Source organism: Elgaria multicarinata, chromosome 3, assembly GCF_023053635.1.
Source record: "Elgaria multicarinata webbii isolate HBS135686 ecotype San Diego chromosome 3, rElgMul1.1.pri, whole genome shotgun sequence".
NCBI lineage: Eukaryota > Metazoa > Chordata > Lepidosauria > Squamata > Anguidae > Elgaria > Elgaria multicarinata.
This window is the reverse complement of record NC_086173.1, coordinates 46,497,988-46,517,504: the sequence shown is the minus strand read 5'-3', so window position 1 is coordinate 46,517,504 and position 19,517 is coordinate 46,497,988. Positions and strand designations below refer to the sequence as shown.

The 19,517-nt window shown below is 41.5% G+C and overlaps 1 protein-coding gene across 3 annotated transcripts in view; it reads left to right on the top strand.

Annotated features, from left to right (window-relative positions):
* Positions 1–19,517, top strand: part of RPTOR (regulatory associated protein of MTOR complex 1) — a 347,409-nt gene that overhangs the window by 32,507 nt on the left and 295,385 nt on the right. For all 3 annotated transcript variants that reach the window (XR_010025185.1, XM_063120110.1, XM_063120109.1), the window contains exon 2: positions 6,860–6,962. Coding sequence is in view for 2 of the 3 variants with exons in the window: in XM_063120110.1 (XP_062976180.1) it covers positions 6,860–6,962 (103 nt within the window). In the remaining variant the exon portion in view is untranslated. The remainder of the gene's footprint in view (positions 1–6,859; positions 6,963–19,517) is intronic.

Genomic DNA, 19,517 nt, shown 5'->3' with positions numbered 1-19,517 from the left:
CTTGGGACATGTTTTCCTGTGAATGACTTGCAGTTTGAAAGAATATTTTTATGTGCCTAAGGAATGCAAATCCTCCTTGATTTCTTAATTTCATCAAATATAAAGCAGGTGAATTTCTTAGGTCTAGCTAAATGAATCACATACTGGCTGGTGAGCACTGGATAAATCCTCCATAATCCTCAAGCTTTTTTAATTAATAGTTATTCTTATAACTGAACTTCTACTCTACTTTTAGGGTTGTGTTTAGAACTAGAAACGTTCCTAGTCCTGAAGAGTTGGCCATATCCAATACTAAATGAGAGTGAGAAGAATTCTTAAGGTCATTATCCATGCTACTTTTAATATGTAGGTATTCATATGCATACAGCTTCTTAATATGTGCATCTAGGTTGGAAAATGCGCTCTTGTTATAGTTGACACATTAAGAGGAATGTGAAGAACAAGTAAACTGTGAAAGTAGCCACTGCTAGTGCCAAATAAAAATTAATAAATCCAGTAATAGTAGATTTATTTAGGATGCGTGTGCTGATAGTGGTTATAGTAGGGATCACTTAGGGTGGTATAGTAGGGATCACTTAGCTCACTGAGAAAAAGTCAACATGTTACTCCATTTGTCATTTATAGTTTTTTTTTAATTCTGGCTTTCCACTCTAAACAGATTGCTCAAGGCAGCTCACATCAGATTAAAAACAATATATAATAATAAAGTCAGTACTAAATTCACAACACCTAAAACAAAACAAAAATGACTACCAGTAAAACCATACTCCAAAGGGAGCAAAAAGACAAACTGAAATTGAAGCAAATACTTGCTGGAACAAAAGGATCTTCAACTGGCAGCAAAATACAAACAAATAGAGGACTAAATGGATTTCTTGGGGCAAGGAGTCCCACATGCTGGGAGTTGCAACCCTGTAGGTCCCTTCCCATGTTCCCATCAGCCATGCTTGAGACAATGGTGTTACAGCTAAAAGGAACTCTTGCTCATCTCAGTGGACAGGCAGGATTGTGCAAGAGGCAGTAATGGTCCTTTAAGTGTCTTCAAGGGTTTAAAGGGTATAACCAGCACTTTAAATTTTCCCCAGAACAAGCATAAGAAGACCTGTGTTGGATGAGACCAAAGGCCTATCTAATCCGGATCAAAGAGACATGCGTTTCCCACAGTAGGACCAGCAGCCTGTGTCTCTCCCTTGCTTTTCTCAGTGCCATGGGCTAGTTTCTTGGCATTCAGTGCGCAAAGCAGTACAAAAACTGAGATACGTAGTGCAGAATTTAATGTAAGACTGTAGCTGTTAGTCCTGCTTTAAAAGCTATGTGCCAAGACACCCAAACTGCCACTTCCAAATGAGATATATGAGCATTCTGATAGGCCAAAACTTTTGTACATGCTATATTTACATTAGTGTGTGTTAAGGTACTATTAGACTTAGTCCAATTTTTCTTTTTCTCTGAGGAATAATAAAGCTTATAAATTGAAATATCTAGTAACTGTGAAACTGCTTTCTCCTACTTCCGAAGGGCTTTTCAACCTTGTGGGAATTCCTGTGACGTGCTGATGGAAGGAATCACTGCAGAAATCATGCTGCTTCCTCCTACATCCTGCAAAGCATTATTTAACCCCTTGTTAACATAAAATGGGGAATGGGGTACTTGCAGAGCATCCGTGATGGCAATGTGTTTTGATCAACAGCTTGCCTTAGGATGTATCCCATGCACAGGCTTGTGTTCTGCAGTAAGATCTTTGAATGGAAAGAGGAGAGAAAGCAGAAACGGCAGAATTTTTACCCGGAAAACTCCAGGGAGTCTCCCCACTTGGCCCCTCCCTTCAATTCTTTCCTCACACAGTCTCTTTGCGGTGTGCTCCAGTTTCTAGCTTTCTTTATAAATTATACATTTGTATGGCTCCAGCTTTGCTGTAAGTTTTTTGCCTACTGTTCTGAATCATAATGAGCACCCCAGGGATGCGGAGGTGCAAGTGGCTTCCCTTTAGACAGGCATGGGAGCGCTGAATACTACTTGCGTAAATATTTGTGGGAAGAGGTCCCTCTGTATATGGGATTTTGAAAGAAGGGATTGCGATAAACAATGTTCAAGGAATAGTGGCATTTCAAAAAACAGTTCTATGCTATTTTGGAAACATAACGATGTTAACATGCAATTGGCCTTAGATTTCATCCCCCTCTCATGGATGTGTCAGAATGCATGTTTTTGATCAGACTGTTGCCATTGAATCAGCAGCCCAGGGGCATGAAGCCAATTAGCAGTTCTTAAGAAGACACTACAAGTCTCACTTTATTGTATAATAAAGCACATTTTAATAGCTTTTCATCTTCATAATTTAAACACTCAGTGCCTATAGTTCAAATATGCAGAGGCAAAAGAAAGCGCCAAGTGAGAGTTCTGTACTTATTTTTGTGTCTCTTTGCAACCAAAGGAGACTTTATTTTTTAAAATAGATTTTTTTTCAAAGAGAAAATAACTGTCATAGTACCAACACAACCCATTATACCTCCATATGTTTTATGGAGTTTTTACTTGAATGTAGCCTCATGAATGAATGAATGAAAATGCTCATATCCTGTTCAACTTTCAGTTCGTAACTTTGAATAGAGATTGAAATATCGCTAATGGAGAATATGTATTTTGGTTTAGGAGTATAATCACCTGCGGGCTGGAACTGTGCCCATACAGGAAATGGCTAGCTGAGATTATTAATGTTCATAGTGGGGGGAAAGTGACAGGTGGGTTTAAATCTGTGCTTCTTCAGTATCTGATTTTTAGATTCCTTAGCTAGCTACCACCCCTTCTCCAGCTCTTCTTGGAGATGGTTACGGAACTGTTAGCTCCACAGGTGCACTATAAGCTTTATAGACCCTTGCTAGTCTGGTTTTTGACTTGAGACTGCTTTCAGCTTTGGTTGAAGATGTCCACCTAGTGATTGATAGGGGAATTGTGCCATGTTAATCTTCTACAGCTTTGATACAATTTATCAGGAAGTGGGTAACATCACTGCAGGACCTGGCTGATATTTGGGGAATTGTTTTTAAGTAGTTCATTTCTTATTTGCATTGAGGTTCCAGAGGGTGCTTATACCATTGCCACTACACTGCTCGTCATTCCCTTGGGGCGTTTTGTTTAGGCTCTTGTGAGGTTCTAGTCTTGGGCATAGAGTGTGGTGAATTCATTACGCTGACACTATCTAACTTTGTTTTGATTCTTGTCCTGGAGACAGGTATACGTAAAGGTAAAGCTAATCTGAGCAGAATAGAAATAATACTTAGCGGTTCTTGTGACTATGGGGATAAAGACTCCTACAGGTAATGAACTCCCCCTGTTTGCTCACCCTTTGGGTGGCTATATAAGATACAGATTTTTTTCAGTGAGTCCCCCCAGCAAAATATCTGGCACTATTAACTTCTGTAGATAGTAACCATTTTGAGATATAAAGCAACTTAAAGTATTCCTATGGCTAGCTTTAATTTCAAAATCTCTATATGAAATGGTGGAAATTTATTTATTTATTAAAACATTTGTATTCTGCCCTATATGATTGAGATCTCAGAGCAGTATACAGATAAAATCAATTCAAACTGTATAAAACAATAAATAGTGTAAACAGATAAAAATGTATTAAATCCAAATTTTTCTGCTTACCAGCATGTCATGTTCATATAGTGGCAGTTGACATCGATGCCTTCAGGAAAGTTTAGTCCCCCTGGAAAAAGTTAGTGTAGGAAACTAAGCAAATGGGGATAGACTCCTGGCACTCTGAAGGTCTTAACCCATCCCTATACCCTATTTACCTCCAGTTCAGAAAAGTGTCCATTCCTCCAGTCCCTTGAAAGCAGTCTTATTTGTCATAGGTGACCAGGCAAGTGGCTGCTTACAAGCCTGATTTTGTTACATAACCACAATGAAAAGTGAAAAGGTATTACCTGGGGAAACTGTGTTCGTCTGATTTTCCATCCTGGTGCAGATAGATCTGTAGAAACTGTTAAAGGTACATGCTTTTTGTCCCTGGTTATATCATTTAATTTCACCTTTCTTGTTTGGTTTTTATTATGAAATTATAAAATGCTTTATTTCTCCATCTTTTTGTTATACTTTATTGCTTTGGCATTCTGTAATTCAATTTGGAGGCTGAGGCAGGTAGTTTATCTTCAGTCGCTTGAGGTTTCTTGCTCAGAGGCTGTGTTTAAGGGAAGGTGAAATGACTGGTGCCTGGAACTCCAGGGATTCTCAGCACTGCCACATTTCTGATCTTGCATTGTGCGTCCTGGTTCACATTGCTTACAGTACATTTGTCTTGAGTTGCTGTATCTAATGCCCATTTTCTCCTTCCTTGTGTCTGTGTACATTGGATTATGCCAAAATCACTGAGCAATTCTTTGGGTGCAGTTTGCTTGTCTGTCAATATTCCAAGGTTCAATTTGAGGGGAAAAAATGTCTTACAGGGCTTGGTTTATGTTGCATGCTCCAGTGATAGTCCAGATGTGCAATGAAAAAGCAAGAGTGGGGAGAAGAAGCTTTTGTAATGGAAATGTACACATAGAGGCAACATGAGCCCAAGGGCATTATTATTTCTACCACACACAACTACAATAGCAGAGTCCAATGGATAAGTATGGCCTTTATCTTGCCTTTTGCAGATAAAGGAGGTTGAATTTATGTTAAACTGATATTAAATCAAGTTAAATGTGCAACAAGAATGTGGCATAGACACGTCCTTAGCCCCAAGCCTTTTTCTGAGAAGATATAGTATGCTTAGAATCAGATTACTTTGTTGTGTGATTAACATGTATGGAGAAACTATAGCTTATGCTCTATCTGCAGTAGATACCCTTTCTTTTAAGAGATTACTGTTAAAGATTTGTATGAAAACACCATTGAGGATCTTTTTGTTTTGCTAGCTTCCTGAGTGGTCACTTAAGGCAAGGCTTGCTATGTTGCATTATTGATCTAGGAATCTTGAATAATGTGTTTCCATTACTTTTTAATAAAGCATTTCAGTTGGACTCTGCCTAATCCATGATGCTTGGCAGAGATCCACTAGCAATCAGTCTTCTCTGGAGCTGTACTAAGGGCTTTAGAAACAAGAGCTTTAGGAATATAATACATACATGCAGCCCTGTGATGTGTTCTGAAAAAAGATGGGCTGAAGTAGGTTTTGTTTTCTTAATAATGAAGCAGATTGCTTTTTTTGAATTTAATTGTTTCCCTATATATGTAGAAATATGCCAGACAGCAGCTTCCTTCCTTTATTCCCATATACGAATACGACCAAGTAAAGCAACTTCTGACAGCATCTATATTGACTCATTAGAAGAAAAGTGATTTGTCTTTTCCCAGTGGTTATTGGATTCCTGCTTTGGGTTGAAATAGACTTCAGTGAAAATGCTGCAGTTTTATTAATTATTTACTGGAGACATTTTTATGCCACTTTTCTTTTTTAAAAAAAGTTGCTTAAGATTGAAATTAGCCTACTTGTAAGTCCACAGAAGTTACTAGGATCCTAACATTTTTACTAGTGCACTTGCCTGCACTTACTTATGTTTGTGGTGCATTGGTGGCTTGAAAGAATAGAATCATAGAATAGCAGAGTTAGAAGGGGCCTACAAGGCCATCGAGTCCAGCCCCTTGCTCAATGCAGGAATCCACCCTAAAGCATCCCCGACAGATGCTTGTCCAGCTGCCTCTTGAAGGCCTCTAGTGTGGGAGAGCCCACAACCTCCCTAGGTAACTGATTCCATTGTCGCACTGCTCTAACAGTCAGGAAGTTTTTCCTGATATCCAACTGGAATCTGGCTTCCTTTAACTTGAGTCCATTATTCCGTGTCCTGCACTCTGGGAGGATCGAGAAGAGATCCTGGCCCTCCTCTGTGTGACAACCTTTTAAGTATTTGAATAAACCTTCTTTCAATTACACTTTCCTAACTATACAAACTGGAGGGAATTCTTTCTTACTATAGGTTACCAGCTGAGTGCCTATTTTTATATGTCTTATTCAAGTTCAAGTACAGGCACCATAAGAATACACTGAATGGACTGGGATGTTATCTCTACCTCCAGCTAATATGACCACTTGTATTTATTTATTTTAAATATTTTTAGGCTGCCTTTAAAAAAATCGTCTTACAAGTATAAAATCCCACACAATATCAAAACAACAAAAATTAATAAATCAAAAAAATACCAACAATCGTAACAAATATCCAGCCCAGGCAGCTCTAATACACAGTTGCAGCTAAAAACCAAGAACAGTCCAATGAAATAAAATCAAGAAAAGGCCAATCCCTCCACCCCAAAAAATCAACAGATGGGTTTTTAGAGCCTAATAAATTAAATAGGGTGCTGTAGATGTAATTGAGTCCCTCTCTTAGCTGCATATATACTGAATCCCAGCAATAATTGCATCAATAGAGTTTTGAATAGGTGAGTCAGAACACATTTTGTTGCTGGAGTCCATCTCACAATGCATTTCCTACAGTGTCTGTGCACAATTGCAACAGAAATAGCTGTTATTGTTTGATAAGCAACTGGTTTCCCATCCGGGTGCATGCCCTGTTAGAAACTTCTTAAGTTAAAATGCAGCTTTATCAGAAGTAGTTGCAGTTGGTTCTTGCCTAGAATGGGAATTGATAGCCAACATGTTTCGCTTTAGGAGCTTAAGCAATATACATGACCTGCTTATAATTGAAACATTGTATTATTGGGACTATTTTACATGATTAGATAATAATAATAAAGATTCCTTTATCATCTGTTCATATTTGTAGATGTATACATGAGACTTTGGAAGAGTATGGGTATAGAATTCTCTTAGTGCAAATTGCTGATCATAATACTTTCTTTTTTGTAGATGAAGACGGTTAGTGTTGCCTTAGTACTGTGCCTAAATGTTGGTGTGGACCCTCCTGATGTGGTGAAGACAACTCCATGTGCCCGACTTGAGTGCTGGATAGGTGAGCCATTTGAATATTATTATTGATCTAAACCTTTAGTTGTCCAGTCTTGAAACTCTTGGGAAAGGTAACAATAATTGAAATACAAATTCTCTATTAAAATACAGATTAAAGCAAGTTGAACTGCTCTTTGTTACTGGCTTAACTTTAAGCTGTGAAATGCAGTCCTAGTAATAAAAAAGTGCTTTCCGTGCTTCTGAAAGAGATTCAGCTGCAGGCTCAGGTGAGCACTACAGGGAAGGAAATCCCGTAATTATGGTGCACGCTACATGCCCCTTGTCATACGTGTCTAGTCAGAAATATGATTTCAGTTAATTTTAGGGACTGCAAAAACAATGGTGTCCTAAGTATGTCGGCTCCAAATAATTTTGGGGGTCACTTTGAAAATCCTTATCTTTCTTCAGAATGATGTGTATTTAGTTGTTTATTACAGTCCCTCCATTGAGCATTTCCTGGGTTATAGCCAGGATAAATACAGGGAAGCACTTGTCCTGATTAGGTCTGTATAAAAATTAGCCATTTTGAGTTATACAGTCTGCTTAAAGAGATCTCAGAATACTGAAATTGACCTTGTTTTGAACCATATTACAAAGTAAGTATCCAATGTTAATTCTACTTATAGTAGACCCCTTGAAGTGAATGGGACATGTTGAGAATAACGTTGCATATAACCCCCTATAATTTTCCTTTCATTATTCATGGTTGCTGTGAAGGCATATAGACTCAAGGTGATTTCAAAATTGGGAGGGCTGTCCACCAAATCATACACCAGAAGGCTTTCCTTTCTTTGGTTTTTGTTTAAAGTTCATATGGTTTTCCTAGTTTGTTCATTAAAATTAGACATTATTTCTTTCTCGACAAATGGGCCCTACTAAACGTTGGACTGAAAGTTTTGTGTACGCTTCTTAGTGATCTCTGCGCATCGGACATATGAGTTCTGTGCCTGCATAGAGCTTCCTTCAGAATATTCTATAGCTGAGCATTTTTGGCAGGAAAAAGCTGCCCTCACCCTCACTACACCTAAAGTTAAACATTCTTCATCTTAACTCATGGTAGTCTTGAAAAAGAATCAACATGGTTTCTGCAAAGGTATGTGCTGTCTCGTTAACCTTTTAGAGTTCTATGAGTGTCATTCAACATGTGGACAGGTAGACAGGGCTGGCCCTACAATTAAGCAGGAGGAAGTGAGTGCAGCAGGTGGTTTAGGCTGAAAAGAGCGCCAAGTTTTTCCACCCTCCCCACCCAAAGGCCAGCTGTTGCTTGGCCAGCCAGTGAACAGCTTGCAGCCACATGGCAGTGATGGCTCCTCCTCTCTCCCCTGGCTGGTGACTCCCACCTTCTGCCTACTTTGGCAGAGTGTTCAAAGGAAGGAGAAGCCGCAAGATGGGAGTCCCTGCCACAGTGTGGGAAGGGAAAGCTAGGAGCTTGGGGGAGGGGGTGCCAGGAACTGGGAGATGCTGCTGCCGCTGTGCAAGAGCTGGGAGGGGGGAGGCACGAGGAGAAGAAGTGGGGTGGGGCAGTGGTGGCTCACTTGAGATGGCAACTTTGTTTGGGATGGGCCTACCGGTAGACAGTGACCCAGTTTGCACTATCACTGAAGCTTAAACAAGCCACAGTGACTAGTTTAAGCTATGGAGCATGCCGGGCACCAATTGTCTAATTAACTGACTGGGTGCAACTTGTTCTGTCATCCGAACCCAGGCAGCATGGCTTGTTGGAGGGGGAAACAATCCTCAAATGACCCTTTGCCTGTTGCTTAAGCTGCGGTGATTGTGCAAACTGGGGCATCGTTTACTTGGACAAAGTCCCTGCAATTATTGACTTAGAAGTAGGGCTGTGCTCCACTTCGCATTGGAGCATAGAAGCAATAGTGAGGCAGCCTGATTCACCTCCGACGAAGGCGGCGATGAAGCGGATCGGGGGGGGCCTGTGGATCGAGGCGAAGAGGATCGAGACCAAGCGGATCCTTTGCCTCTATCCGGAGCTCTGAAAAAAGGTAAGTGGGGGCTTACCTGGCATTGCCGCAGTTCCGCGCGGCGATGGCAGCAGAGCCAGGTACTGGGGCAGAGGGAGGGGGGCTTACCTACCTCTGTCGCAGTCCAGTGGCAGCTTCAACTGAGGCTCAAACTTGAAGACTAGGCCGCAATCGCGGCCTGCCCTTCTGCTTTGAGGCTTGGTCTCAGGTGAAGCTGCTACCGGAACGCGACGGACACAGGTAAGGGGGGAGGAGGGAGGGGGCCTTACCTGGTGCCAGCGCCACTGCAGTCTGTGTGGCACCAGCGGTGGAGCCAGGTAAGGGGACAGGGTCTTACCTGAGTCTGTCGTGTTCTGGCAGTGGCTTCACATGAGGCTAAGGCTCAAACTGGAAGACCAGACTGCAACCTGGTCTTCCTGTTTGAGTCCTCGGCCTCAGGTGAAGCCGCTGCCGGAACGCAACAAATGCAGGTAAGGGGAGAGGAGGAAGGGGCCTTACCTGGTGCCACCGCAGTCCGTGTGGCGATGGCGGCGGAGCCAGGTAAGGCCCCCTCCCTCGCGCCGCCGCGGAGCTCCAGTTCAGAGCCAGAGCTCCGCAGTGGACCATAAGCAGATCGAAGCAGGGCGGAGTGGGCCCGATCCAGAATTTGCGGATGGGGGCAGAGTGGATCGGGGGGGGGGGTTTTCCATGCACAGCCCTACTTAGAAGGTTATCATCTTAATTGCAGTCTGTCCACCACACCAATGAGTTTTTCAGGAGGATCTTTCTTACCTTCCACAAGGAAAAGTCATCCTCTGACCAGATTTCACTTTCCTACCAAAGGTTGAATCCCTCTTTCATATTAACTAGCTCAATGTTCTCACTTGAAACTCCTTGCATTCATTGTATGTCAGATGCCCGTTGCTTTCTACCTGAAACACACAGCTTCCTGCTATACAATTCAGAGGCCCTTTATTTACTACAAATATTGTCGGTATGGGTCGTCATGGTGATTGTGCACACTTATGAGCTTGAAGTACGCACCACCCTTTTTGATCTGTGGGCATTGTACCATGGCTGTGGTAAACTCAGTGGCATTTCTTTGTGGAGTACCTCTCCCAGAACTTTGTATAGCAGCGATGTGGTCCCAGCCATCAATGCTCATGAGGCTATCAGTGTACAAATTGAACAACAGAGCCAGGTCTGATGCAGCGTTTGGCTGGCCTGTCCCATCTTCACTCTTCTCCTGAAGCACCTGCTTCACCCTACCCCATCTGGTAAGTCTAAGCTTGCTAGTTAACCATATGTTTGATGCACCAAGACCCTGAAGGAACATGACAGGTTGCTTACCTGTAACTGTAGTTATTCTACACTTACAGGTAAACAGCCTGTAACTCCTTCCCCTCTACAGGAGCTGCTACCTGAGTGCCTACTTCAGTATCTGGCCTCTGCAATGGTTGTGGGAATTGACTGGAAATGTGGGAACCACGCTTTTCAGTATGTATGGTGAGGGTGGGTGTTGGCTTTCCTGCTTAAAAAGCTCAGTTCTAGCATGTTCTGAAAGATTCATGCATTGAGCAGGGGACTGGACTTGATGGCCTTATAGGCCCTTTGCAACTCTACTATTCTATGATTTTGTGAAGCTGTGTGCAGGTGCAGAACCCATATGTGTGAATGCACAGATGACAACTTGAAAAAATATAGTTGCAGGTAAGCAACCTATCTTTCAAAGGCAATCCCATAAATGTTTGTAAATATTCCATAAAATTAGCAGCAGTTATTTACCAGTGCTTTAGTTCTAGTACACAGAGAATAGATTTATTTTTAACAGCATTTAAAGCTGAAACAACAACAATGAATCCCAGTAATGTTGATCAATTGAATTTGTATTGGAGGGAGGGGAACACAACTTTCTGTGCGCTGCTGTTGTCTGAATGCACATTAATTTATTTAATTGTGTTTTCCGTGTAAATGCAGCCCTCCCCCACCCCCAAATCAGGCATTTGCTTTTATGCATAATAACCTTGCTCAGAGAGAGTCTGTGAGAGTCTGTGGCTTTAATAAGAACTCGTATTCTAACAATATCTAGAAAATGCTGCATTACTCCAAGGTTATGGAATATTGTAAGAAATGGAAGAGGCTTATCTTAGATTAACAAAAGAACAGAGACATTCCTATTTGTAGTATTTGGCTATCTTTTTCTTAGTAGTTTACAGGTTTTGCTTGATTTTCTTATCCTATAAAACTACTGCAACATCAGGTTTAACGCAGTTGCTAAGAAGACAGAAGGTTTTAAAAAGTGACTTTGGCAGTTACTGCAGAGCTGTTAACAGAAGCTTACAGTTTTATGCACAGTTGTTCAATTGTGTAGTGGTAACTATAGATTTCTCTCTTAGTGTCTAAACCCCACAAACAAGTGTTATCACTGCAAAGGAATAGTACTAGTATTTGGAATATTTCAACAATCGTTCATTTTAAATTGGTGGAAATCAGTGCACTAAGTGTAAAATATAGTTGTGATGGGTCCTTCCTTTCTCTTTGGCATAGTAGGCTGATTTTCCCAGCAAACACAGAAAGGCACCATATCTTTGCAATCACCTTTCATCACCCTGTGTACTAAGATACTCCCCAGTTCTCACTCGCTTGCTCAGTTTGCTGGTTATGTGGCAGAGGACCAGCTGGACGATGTTGGTTCCTCTGCAATCTCCCCATTTTTCAGGAGGGGTGGAACATGTTTTGTCCTAGCCTGCTGCTTGCTGGCCCAAACAGCAGGGAGAAAAGTTTAGGATTCCTTGCTCTAGCCCTCTTACTATGAAAATGGATGTGTTGGAAGCAGCAGCTCTTTGCATCTCCTCCTTCTTACCTGCAGCACAGCAATCTAGTGAAAGAAGAGTGGGGAGATGTGATGCTGCCTCATTCCATCCACTCTGTGTTCTCTGATCCCTAGTATCTCAAGTACATGGAAGGAAGGGAGTGAGCATCTTTCCCCATCACCTGTACAACTGTCTGTGATGTTTATATATGTGAGCCCCATGTGATCTATACCTTTGTGTACATTTTTTAAAAATACGGTAGTATTTTAGCAGCCACTTAAGGTAGCAGTCATAACCTCCCGGGGAGGGTAGCTGAGGAGCTGTTAATGTTGTGGACTGACCACCCTGACATTGGATCTTCTCCGCAGGCAGAAGAGGTCTGCCACTGGTAGCCTGCTCTTTGCAGTGTCACAAACTGCTCTGCTGTTGCTGCTCTGGCAGCGTGGATGGGCAGGAAAAGGTATGTTGGAGTGGACTAGGGGAGGCCTTGGATTTACTGGATCCAAAGCCTCCTTGGTCCCCCAACATGCCCCTAGAAGGATCAGAAATTATGCCAGCCCTGGAGTCAGTGAGAGGGAAGTAAATTAAAAAGGAACAACTAATGGAGAAAAGCCCCCTCCGGAAAAAAAAGCCACCTTACCACCTTCTGCCTTGGCTGGCATAAGCCTGGCAGGGCTTAGGCAGTGCCACCACAGCCCCCTCCTCACCTAGATATATTGCTCTGTAAGTAATGTTTGTGCGTTCTGTTCCTTTTGTGTTCCCTTAAATCTCTCTCCCCTTTCTGGGATTAATACTGGAACGGGCAGTTATGTCTTGAAGGAGAGTGAAGGATAGGTGTACATACCTTTAGTAATTTGCCCTGAATGAGCTACAAAGTAATATCACATTCATCTTTGGGGAAGCTATGGTGGTTAGGTGTGCTGTTTTCACTTCAAGTAATAGACAGTGTTCCCATAATATTTCCTCTCCCCTTTTAGAGAAATGACACCTGTCCTTTATTTGGCTTTTGTTTTATGACCAGGTATTAAATGTCGCAATAAGAATGTAGAAAATGTCATTAAGAAAGAAGGATGCCCTCTAGCATTCTAAAGGGGGAAAATCTGTTTAACAGTAGTATAAATGAGTTGAATACTGAACAGAAGCAGTGCAATTCTACTGAAATCTCTTTTTATGCACTGCTTAATGGAGGCAGTGCATCAAATTACGGCAGACAATGTGGAAGGGTTTACTAAGGTCTCCAGAAATGGGCAAACCGTAAAGCAATTCTGGAGTTGACCTATTCCCTTTAAATGTGACCAAAATGCCACAATGTGTCACTAAGAGTTAAGAGTAGCAAACACACACAAACAGAGAGGACAGTAAGTATTCCATCCTTTCTGGGAAACATATTTTTTTCTCTATGCTAAAAGTATTGCAGTCAGTGGGATAGCTATATGAACAGAAATTTAAGAGTGAAACAGTATTATTTTGCTTTTTCATGTTTGCGTAAGTAGAATAAATACAATGCATTTATTATTTCCGTGCTGTAAAAACCATAATGGGAGAAGAATCCCACTTAGTCAAAATATCTATTCACATGCTAACTAGAAAAACTGGCCGTTCCATTGCACCAGCTGGACATTTTAATTTGTCATTCCAAGAGTTGCATCATAGTCATGGATTGAGGGGTGGGGATAGGGTGGAATTTTGCAGAGTCATTATACATTTTGAAATGTATCTACAGCCCAACATTTTAAGAGTGTTTATCACTGAGAACTTGACCCATAACCCTCTGAAAAGAGCTCTATGCCAAAATTAGCAGAAATACAGCAGTTAATTGGTGGAAAAACATTTAGGTGCCTTCCAAATTTTCAGGAATTTTTGCAGCCATATTTGTTTGATGCAAGTAGACACAACACACTAACCCACCCAGTATGGATTGTTGTCGAACTGTGGATTATCGTGTTGTCTGAGTGCAGTATTTTTTTTCTGCAGGATACTTGTTAACCATGCAGGGTGGCCTGTTAACCACCATGAATGTTCAAACAAGCACCCAGGTGACATGTTTGAGAAAAATAAACTACACTGCATGATTAACAAGCCACCCTGTGGAAAACGGGTTGCGTTCAGACAGCCTGATTATTATTATTGTTAGCTTCCTGATGTCATTTTTCTTTGCTGTTGTTGCTTGCACTGGATTTTCCTTTGGCATTTTGATGGACCAGAAAGCATGTATCAGAGAACATCCAAGCTGTTCAGCCACTGGAAAAGTGCTCATTGATAAGTTCTGGGTCAGGGGCACTGAACAAAGTTAATCCTGAAGGTGGCACCCAAGAAATGGTGGGTTTAAAATCATCAGCTCTGTGCTGCAAGCACTGCTTGTCTGGAGTAGTTTAAGTTGTCTGAAAGTCCTTGTCTTTTTGTGAATTGCTTTTTCTATGACTTCTAACTAACTCTATCTCACCTTTCCTCTGAGGAACTCAAAATAGTGGATGTAGGTTTTCCCGATTCTATTGTCTCAACTGTCTGTTACTTAGGTTAGGCTGAGAGACTGTGACTGGTCCAGGTTCATCCCGTGAAACTTCATGGCTAACATGAATGTAGACACAGGTCTTCCTGGACTCTGTCCACTTCACGCCTTGCTGGTGATGATTAAATAGCTGCTACATTTATGGCGGAAAAATGTTTTTGGACAGAGTGGAAAGAGCTCAGCTGAGCATTATATTCTTCATGTAGTCTACTGATTTGGGTATTATTTTTTGGAAGGTACCTTCAAAGGTAGACATAGATATGAATTGAAGCATTTAGCAGTACCATTCATATTTTTATCCAGTCCAAAGCCAGCTTTGGAAGCACTAATATCAGACTTTTATGAAGTTGAGACTTCTCTATAGGACTTTATAAGGAAAATGTCTGCTCCATTTTCCTTGCTCTTTTCATCTAGAGCTGCTGCTATTGTTTCACCATGAGGATATGTTCATTCTTTTTGTCCATGGTGTCAGTCAGGTTTCATTAAACATACAAACATTCTCTGTGGCATTTCAGAATCCACAAGGACATGATTTTTCACTAAGTAAATTTGCATTGTATCCTATTAATCACTCTTCACATGCATTTTTACAAATTTTTATTTGTGCTTCAGGGAATAATTTGGAAATGATCCAGTTCTGTTGCCTTGACTTTGCCAAAAACATGGCCCTATATTGGAAGGATGTTGTTGTTATTTATTTATTTATTACATTTGTATACTGCACCATAGGTGAATCTCTCTGGCAGTTTACATAAGATTAAAACACTTAAAAACAGTATACAAAAACATACAACATAAACAACTATAAACAACTTTAATTAAAAACAGATCTAGGATCAGTAAAGCTCATCAAATATTGCTAAATGCTTTGGAAAAGAGAAAAGTTTTAACCTGGAGCCCAAAAGATATCAATGTTGGTGCCAAGCAGGTCTCGTTGAGATCATTCTACAATTTGAGGTCCACCACAGAGAAGGCCCTCTCCCTTGTTGCTGTCCTCCGAGCTTTGCTTGGAGTAGTCACCCAGAAAAGGACCTTAGATGTTGAACGTAGTGTATGGGTAGGTTCATGTTGGGAAAGACGTTCCATCAGGTATTGTGGTCCTGAGCCGTATAAGGCTTTATAGGTTAAAGCCAGCACTTTGAATCGGGGTCGGAAATGTACAGGCAGCCAATGCAAGTGGGACAGAGTCGGACTTGTTTGAACCTTCTGGTCTCTGCTATTTTGCACAGGCTGCAGCTTCTGAACCATCTTCAAAGGAAGTGCCACATAGAGTGCACTACAGTAATTTAATTTGCAGGTTACTAGAGCATAGACAACTGAAGCCAGGTTATCCCTGTCCAGATAGGGGTGTAGCTGGGCCATCAACTGAAGCTGGTAGAAGGCATTCCATGCCACCGAGGCCACCTGGGCCTTAAGTGACAGAGATGGTTCTAGAAGAACCCCCAAGCTATGAATCTGCTCCTTTAGTGGGAGTGCAACCCCATCCAGAACAGGTTGAGCACCCTCCATCCAGTCAGCAGAACCATCCACTAACAGCATCTCAATCTTGTCTCGATTGAGTTTCAGTTTATTAACCCTCATCCAGTCCATTGTTGCGGCCAGGCACCGGTTCAGCACATCCACAGCTTCACCTGATGAGGATGAAAAGGAGAAATAGAGCTCCAAAATTCTGAATGACCATACTCAACAGTTTCATGTAGATGTTGAACAGCATGAGGGACAAAACTCACCCTGCGGAACTCCATACTGGAGAATCCATGGAGCTGAGGAATGTCCCCCAAGCACCACCTTCTGGAGCAGAAACACTGCAATGCAGTACCTCCCACTCCCAACTCAGACAGTCATTCCAGAAGGATACCATCGTTGATGGTATTGAAAGCCACTGAGAGATCAAGGAGAATCAACAGAGTCACACTCCCCCTGTCTTTCTCCCAGCGTATGTCATCATGCAGGGCGACCAAGGCTGTTTCCGTACCAAAGCCAGGCCTGAAACCCAACTGAAATGGATCCAGACCATCGGATTCATCTAAGAGTGCCTGGAGCTGACTCACAACCATCTGCTTAAGGACCTTGCCCAGGAATGAAACATTTGCTACTGGCCTATAGTTATTCCGGGTCCAGAGAAGATTTCTTCAGGAGTGGTTTCACTACCGCCTCTTTCAGATGGGCTGGGACCACTCCCTCTCACAAAGAGGCATTAATCACTTACCTGGCCCAGCCAGCTGTTTCATCCTTGCTAGCTTTTACTAGCCAGGAGGGGCAAGGATCCAATACAGAGGTGGTTGCACAAACCTGTCCAAGCACCTTGTCAACGTCCTTGAGCTGTACCAACTGAAACTCACCCAAGAAAACTGGATGTTCTGTTTTTAACTTTTGTAAACCACCCAGAGAGCTTCAGTTATGGGGCGGTATATAAATGTAATAAATAATAATAATAATAATAATAATAATTCTCAAAGAACAAGAGCGAAACTACATGTTATATTAGCTTGCAGCTGACTCTCTTTGTTTTTGCTTAAAAGTAAGCATTGCGCTAACCCATGGTGGGTGGCAAGCTACGTTGGGAAGGTGGTTATGCAAACAACCTATGTGCTCCCATTAGACGATCAGGCAAACAAGCTACACGGAGTAGTTTATTTCAACCCTTCTTGCCCCTCCTCCTCCTCCTGTTGCACTCCTGCCAGGCTGGGCACATATTCTAGCTTCCTTTGCAGTGGGAATAGAGATTGGTTGAGAGGTGTAGAGTGGGGGCACCATTTTTGGCCGTTCTTACCAAGCAGCTCTGTAAGCAATTTCCATAACTCATGCTGATGCGACCCACCATAGGTAAGCTAACCCTTACGGGAGACCGTGGGTTATCAGGATAGCTTATTTGGGGGAAATAACCCACCATGGGGGTTGGGGGACATCCCACAGACAACATGCTAATCCAACATGGGTTGTTCTGGAAAATAAACCATCATGGGTTAGTGTGTTGTGTGAACTCAGCCACCACCTATGGGTGTGGGTACTCTGTGTCAAAGAAATCCAAACTCTATACCAAGATCATTCGAATTCTGTTATACAAATTGATATTGGCATTTGTCTGCTACTTTTCTTATAACTTATAACTTGGCTGAAAAAATATGATAAAAGTCTTCTAAGTGCTGTTATCAGAAACTTAAGCCTGTAGGGATCTGTTAATCCTAAAGTAATCTGTGCATACTAATAAGGTTTGAAAGGAGGGAAGTGTGTGTAGACTAAGGTGTGTGTGGGCTTGTAGGAGAGGGAGCTATAAAGTAGTATCCTTGTGCAGTGCATCTGCTACCCCACCCTCCACCTTTCTGCAGTTTCATTTCCGATGTATTTTCTAGACTTTTTTCTCCACAGTTGTAGGATATTGAGAACTTTTAATGAAGGTTTTTCTTTTTGTGTGAAGTGGGAGCTATAATGTTAAAGACACTAGCTTCTATCCCGATGCCTGATTTTGTATTTGCACTGCAGTAGTCTTGATTATAACTGACCGTAGGCTTCTCCAGAGACCTTTGTTTTGATGAAATATGAGCAGAGCAGCCCAAGGGATTGCTCTTTTTTTCTTGTGCATCAAAATATTTTGATTTTGCCTTGAAAAAGCATTAGGTATTTACCTGTACTATCCCTCCCCTCCTTTTTTTCTGGAAGAAATAAATCAAACTCCAGAATAAAAATGCTTAAGATTTGTTTTGGCAATCTTCAGGCCCATCAAAATTCTGATGATCTGAAATTATGCTACTGTAGATATTGATATTGAATATTTATGTTAAACATTTCAAAGAAATACAGCTTAATCTATCCCAGTGCAGTAAACCCTAGTTGTCAGAGAATCTCGAATGCAGTTTCTCAAGGGCTCAAATGAAGGGTGTTGCTATCTGATGCTTGGGCATTGGCCTGCATGTATGAAAATTCTGTTTAAGTAAACAGTTTCCATGTTGTAAAAAGACTCAGTCTGTGGTTTGCCAAACTAGAAGGGATATTAAGCATGTGGTTTGGTCTTGGCATGCTGGGTTATTATTTGCTAAATATAGTCATGGGGGCCTCTGATCCTGATCAGAGCTGTGGCATGGAGGGTGGGGGAGAGAGAAAGGATCCAATTCTTTGTGCCTGCACTGGTTTGGATCTGGAGTCTCCCCCACACCCCACTTCCAATTTGAACCCAGGAGGAAAGCTGATAACTGGCACTAATGATAACTTTCCTTCTATGATCCTTCCATGAATTCCTCCAGTAGCAGCTGCAGCTGGGGGCAAAGGATTAAATCCAATATCTCCCCACATTGCAGTCCCAATCTAGAAGGTTCCCTTCACCCTCATGGCTGCTGTTTAGTTAACAAAAAACAAGCACGCAAAGGACAATCACATGCTTAATGTCCTGTCTAGCTTGGCCCTAGGATCTATGCTAGAGAAAAGTCCTTAAGAAATGACACAATAACGATACCTTAAGTCACTGACAATTAATATAAAGCTTTGCTTCTGTTAATCCATTGCTTTAATATTGGAGATGAACTGCCATTGAAAATGACTTATTAATGGGATTCTCTTACTCGGCCTTTCCCAAACTGAGGCCCTCCATGTGTTTTGGAGTCCAACTCCCATCAGTCCTATCCAGCATGGCTAACGGTCAGGACTTCTAGTTCAAAACATCTGGAGGGCACCATAATAGAGAAAGCTGGTCTAATTCAAGGTGCAAGGACTGTTCTTTTTTCATATCTTTGTGGGCAGTGCAGTCATTGTAGCTTGCGTTTGGATGCTGTGATTCTGAGATTTCCCTTGTATTGATTTGCTGGCTGGGGGCAAATGTTTGGATTTTCTTCCACATCTTAGAAATGACTGCAAGTTACTGCACTGCAAAATAATAATTTAGATATGCCCTTAATAATTTTATGTATGATACTGCAGTAGGAGAATGAACACATAACATATCCCACATTAATTTTATGTTTTATATTTTAAGAAAAATCTTGGTTTTGAACTTGTTTTTCAAGGTCGAACTGGGATCAAAAAATCTAAAAAACAAAAGCAGGACGTTTATTTGTATCCCACTTTCCCACAACATTGTGCCCAAAGCATAGCACAGAATAGTAATTGCAATAAATATATTAATATAACAATTAAAAAACATATAGTTTACAATCAAAAACATAGAGTTTACATTTACAAAAATAACCATAGTGTCAATAGGTAAATACAACTTCATGTAAAAATATATAAATAAACTGACCTGATCCAAAAGTTATATGCCAATAAGACAGAATAAAGCCTAACAC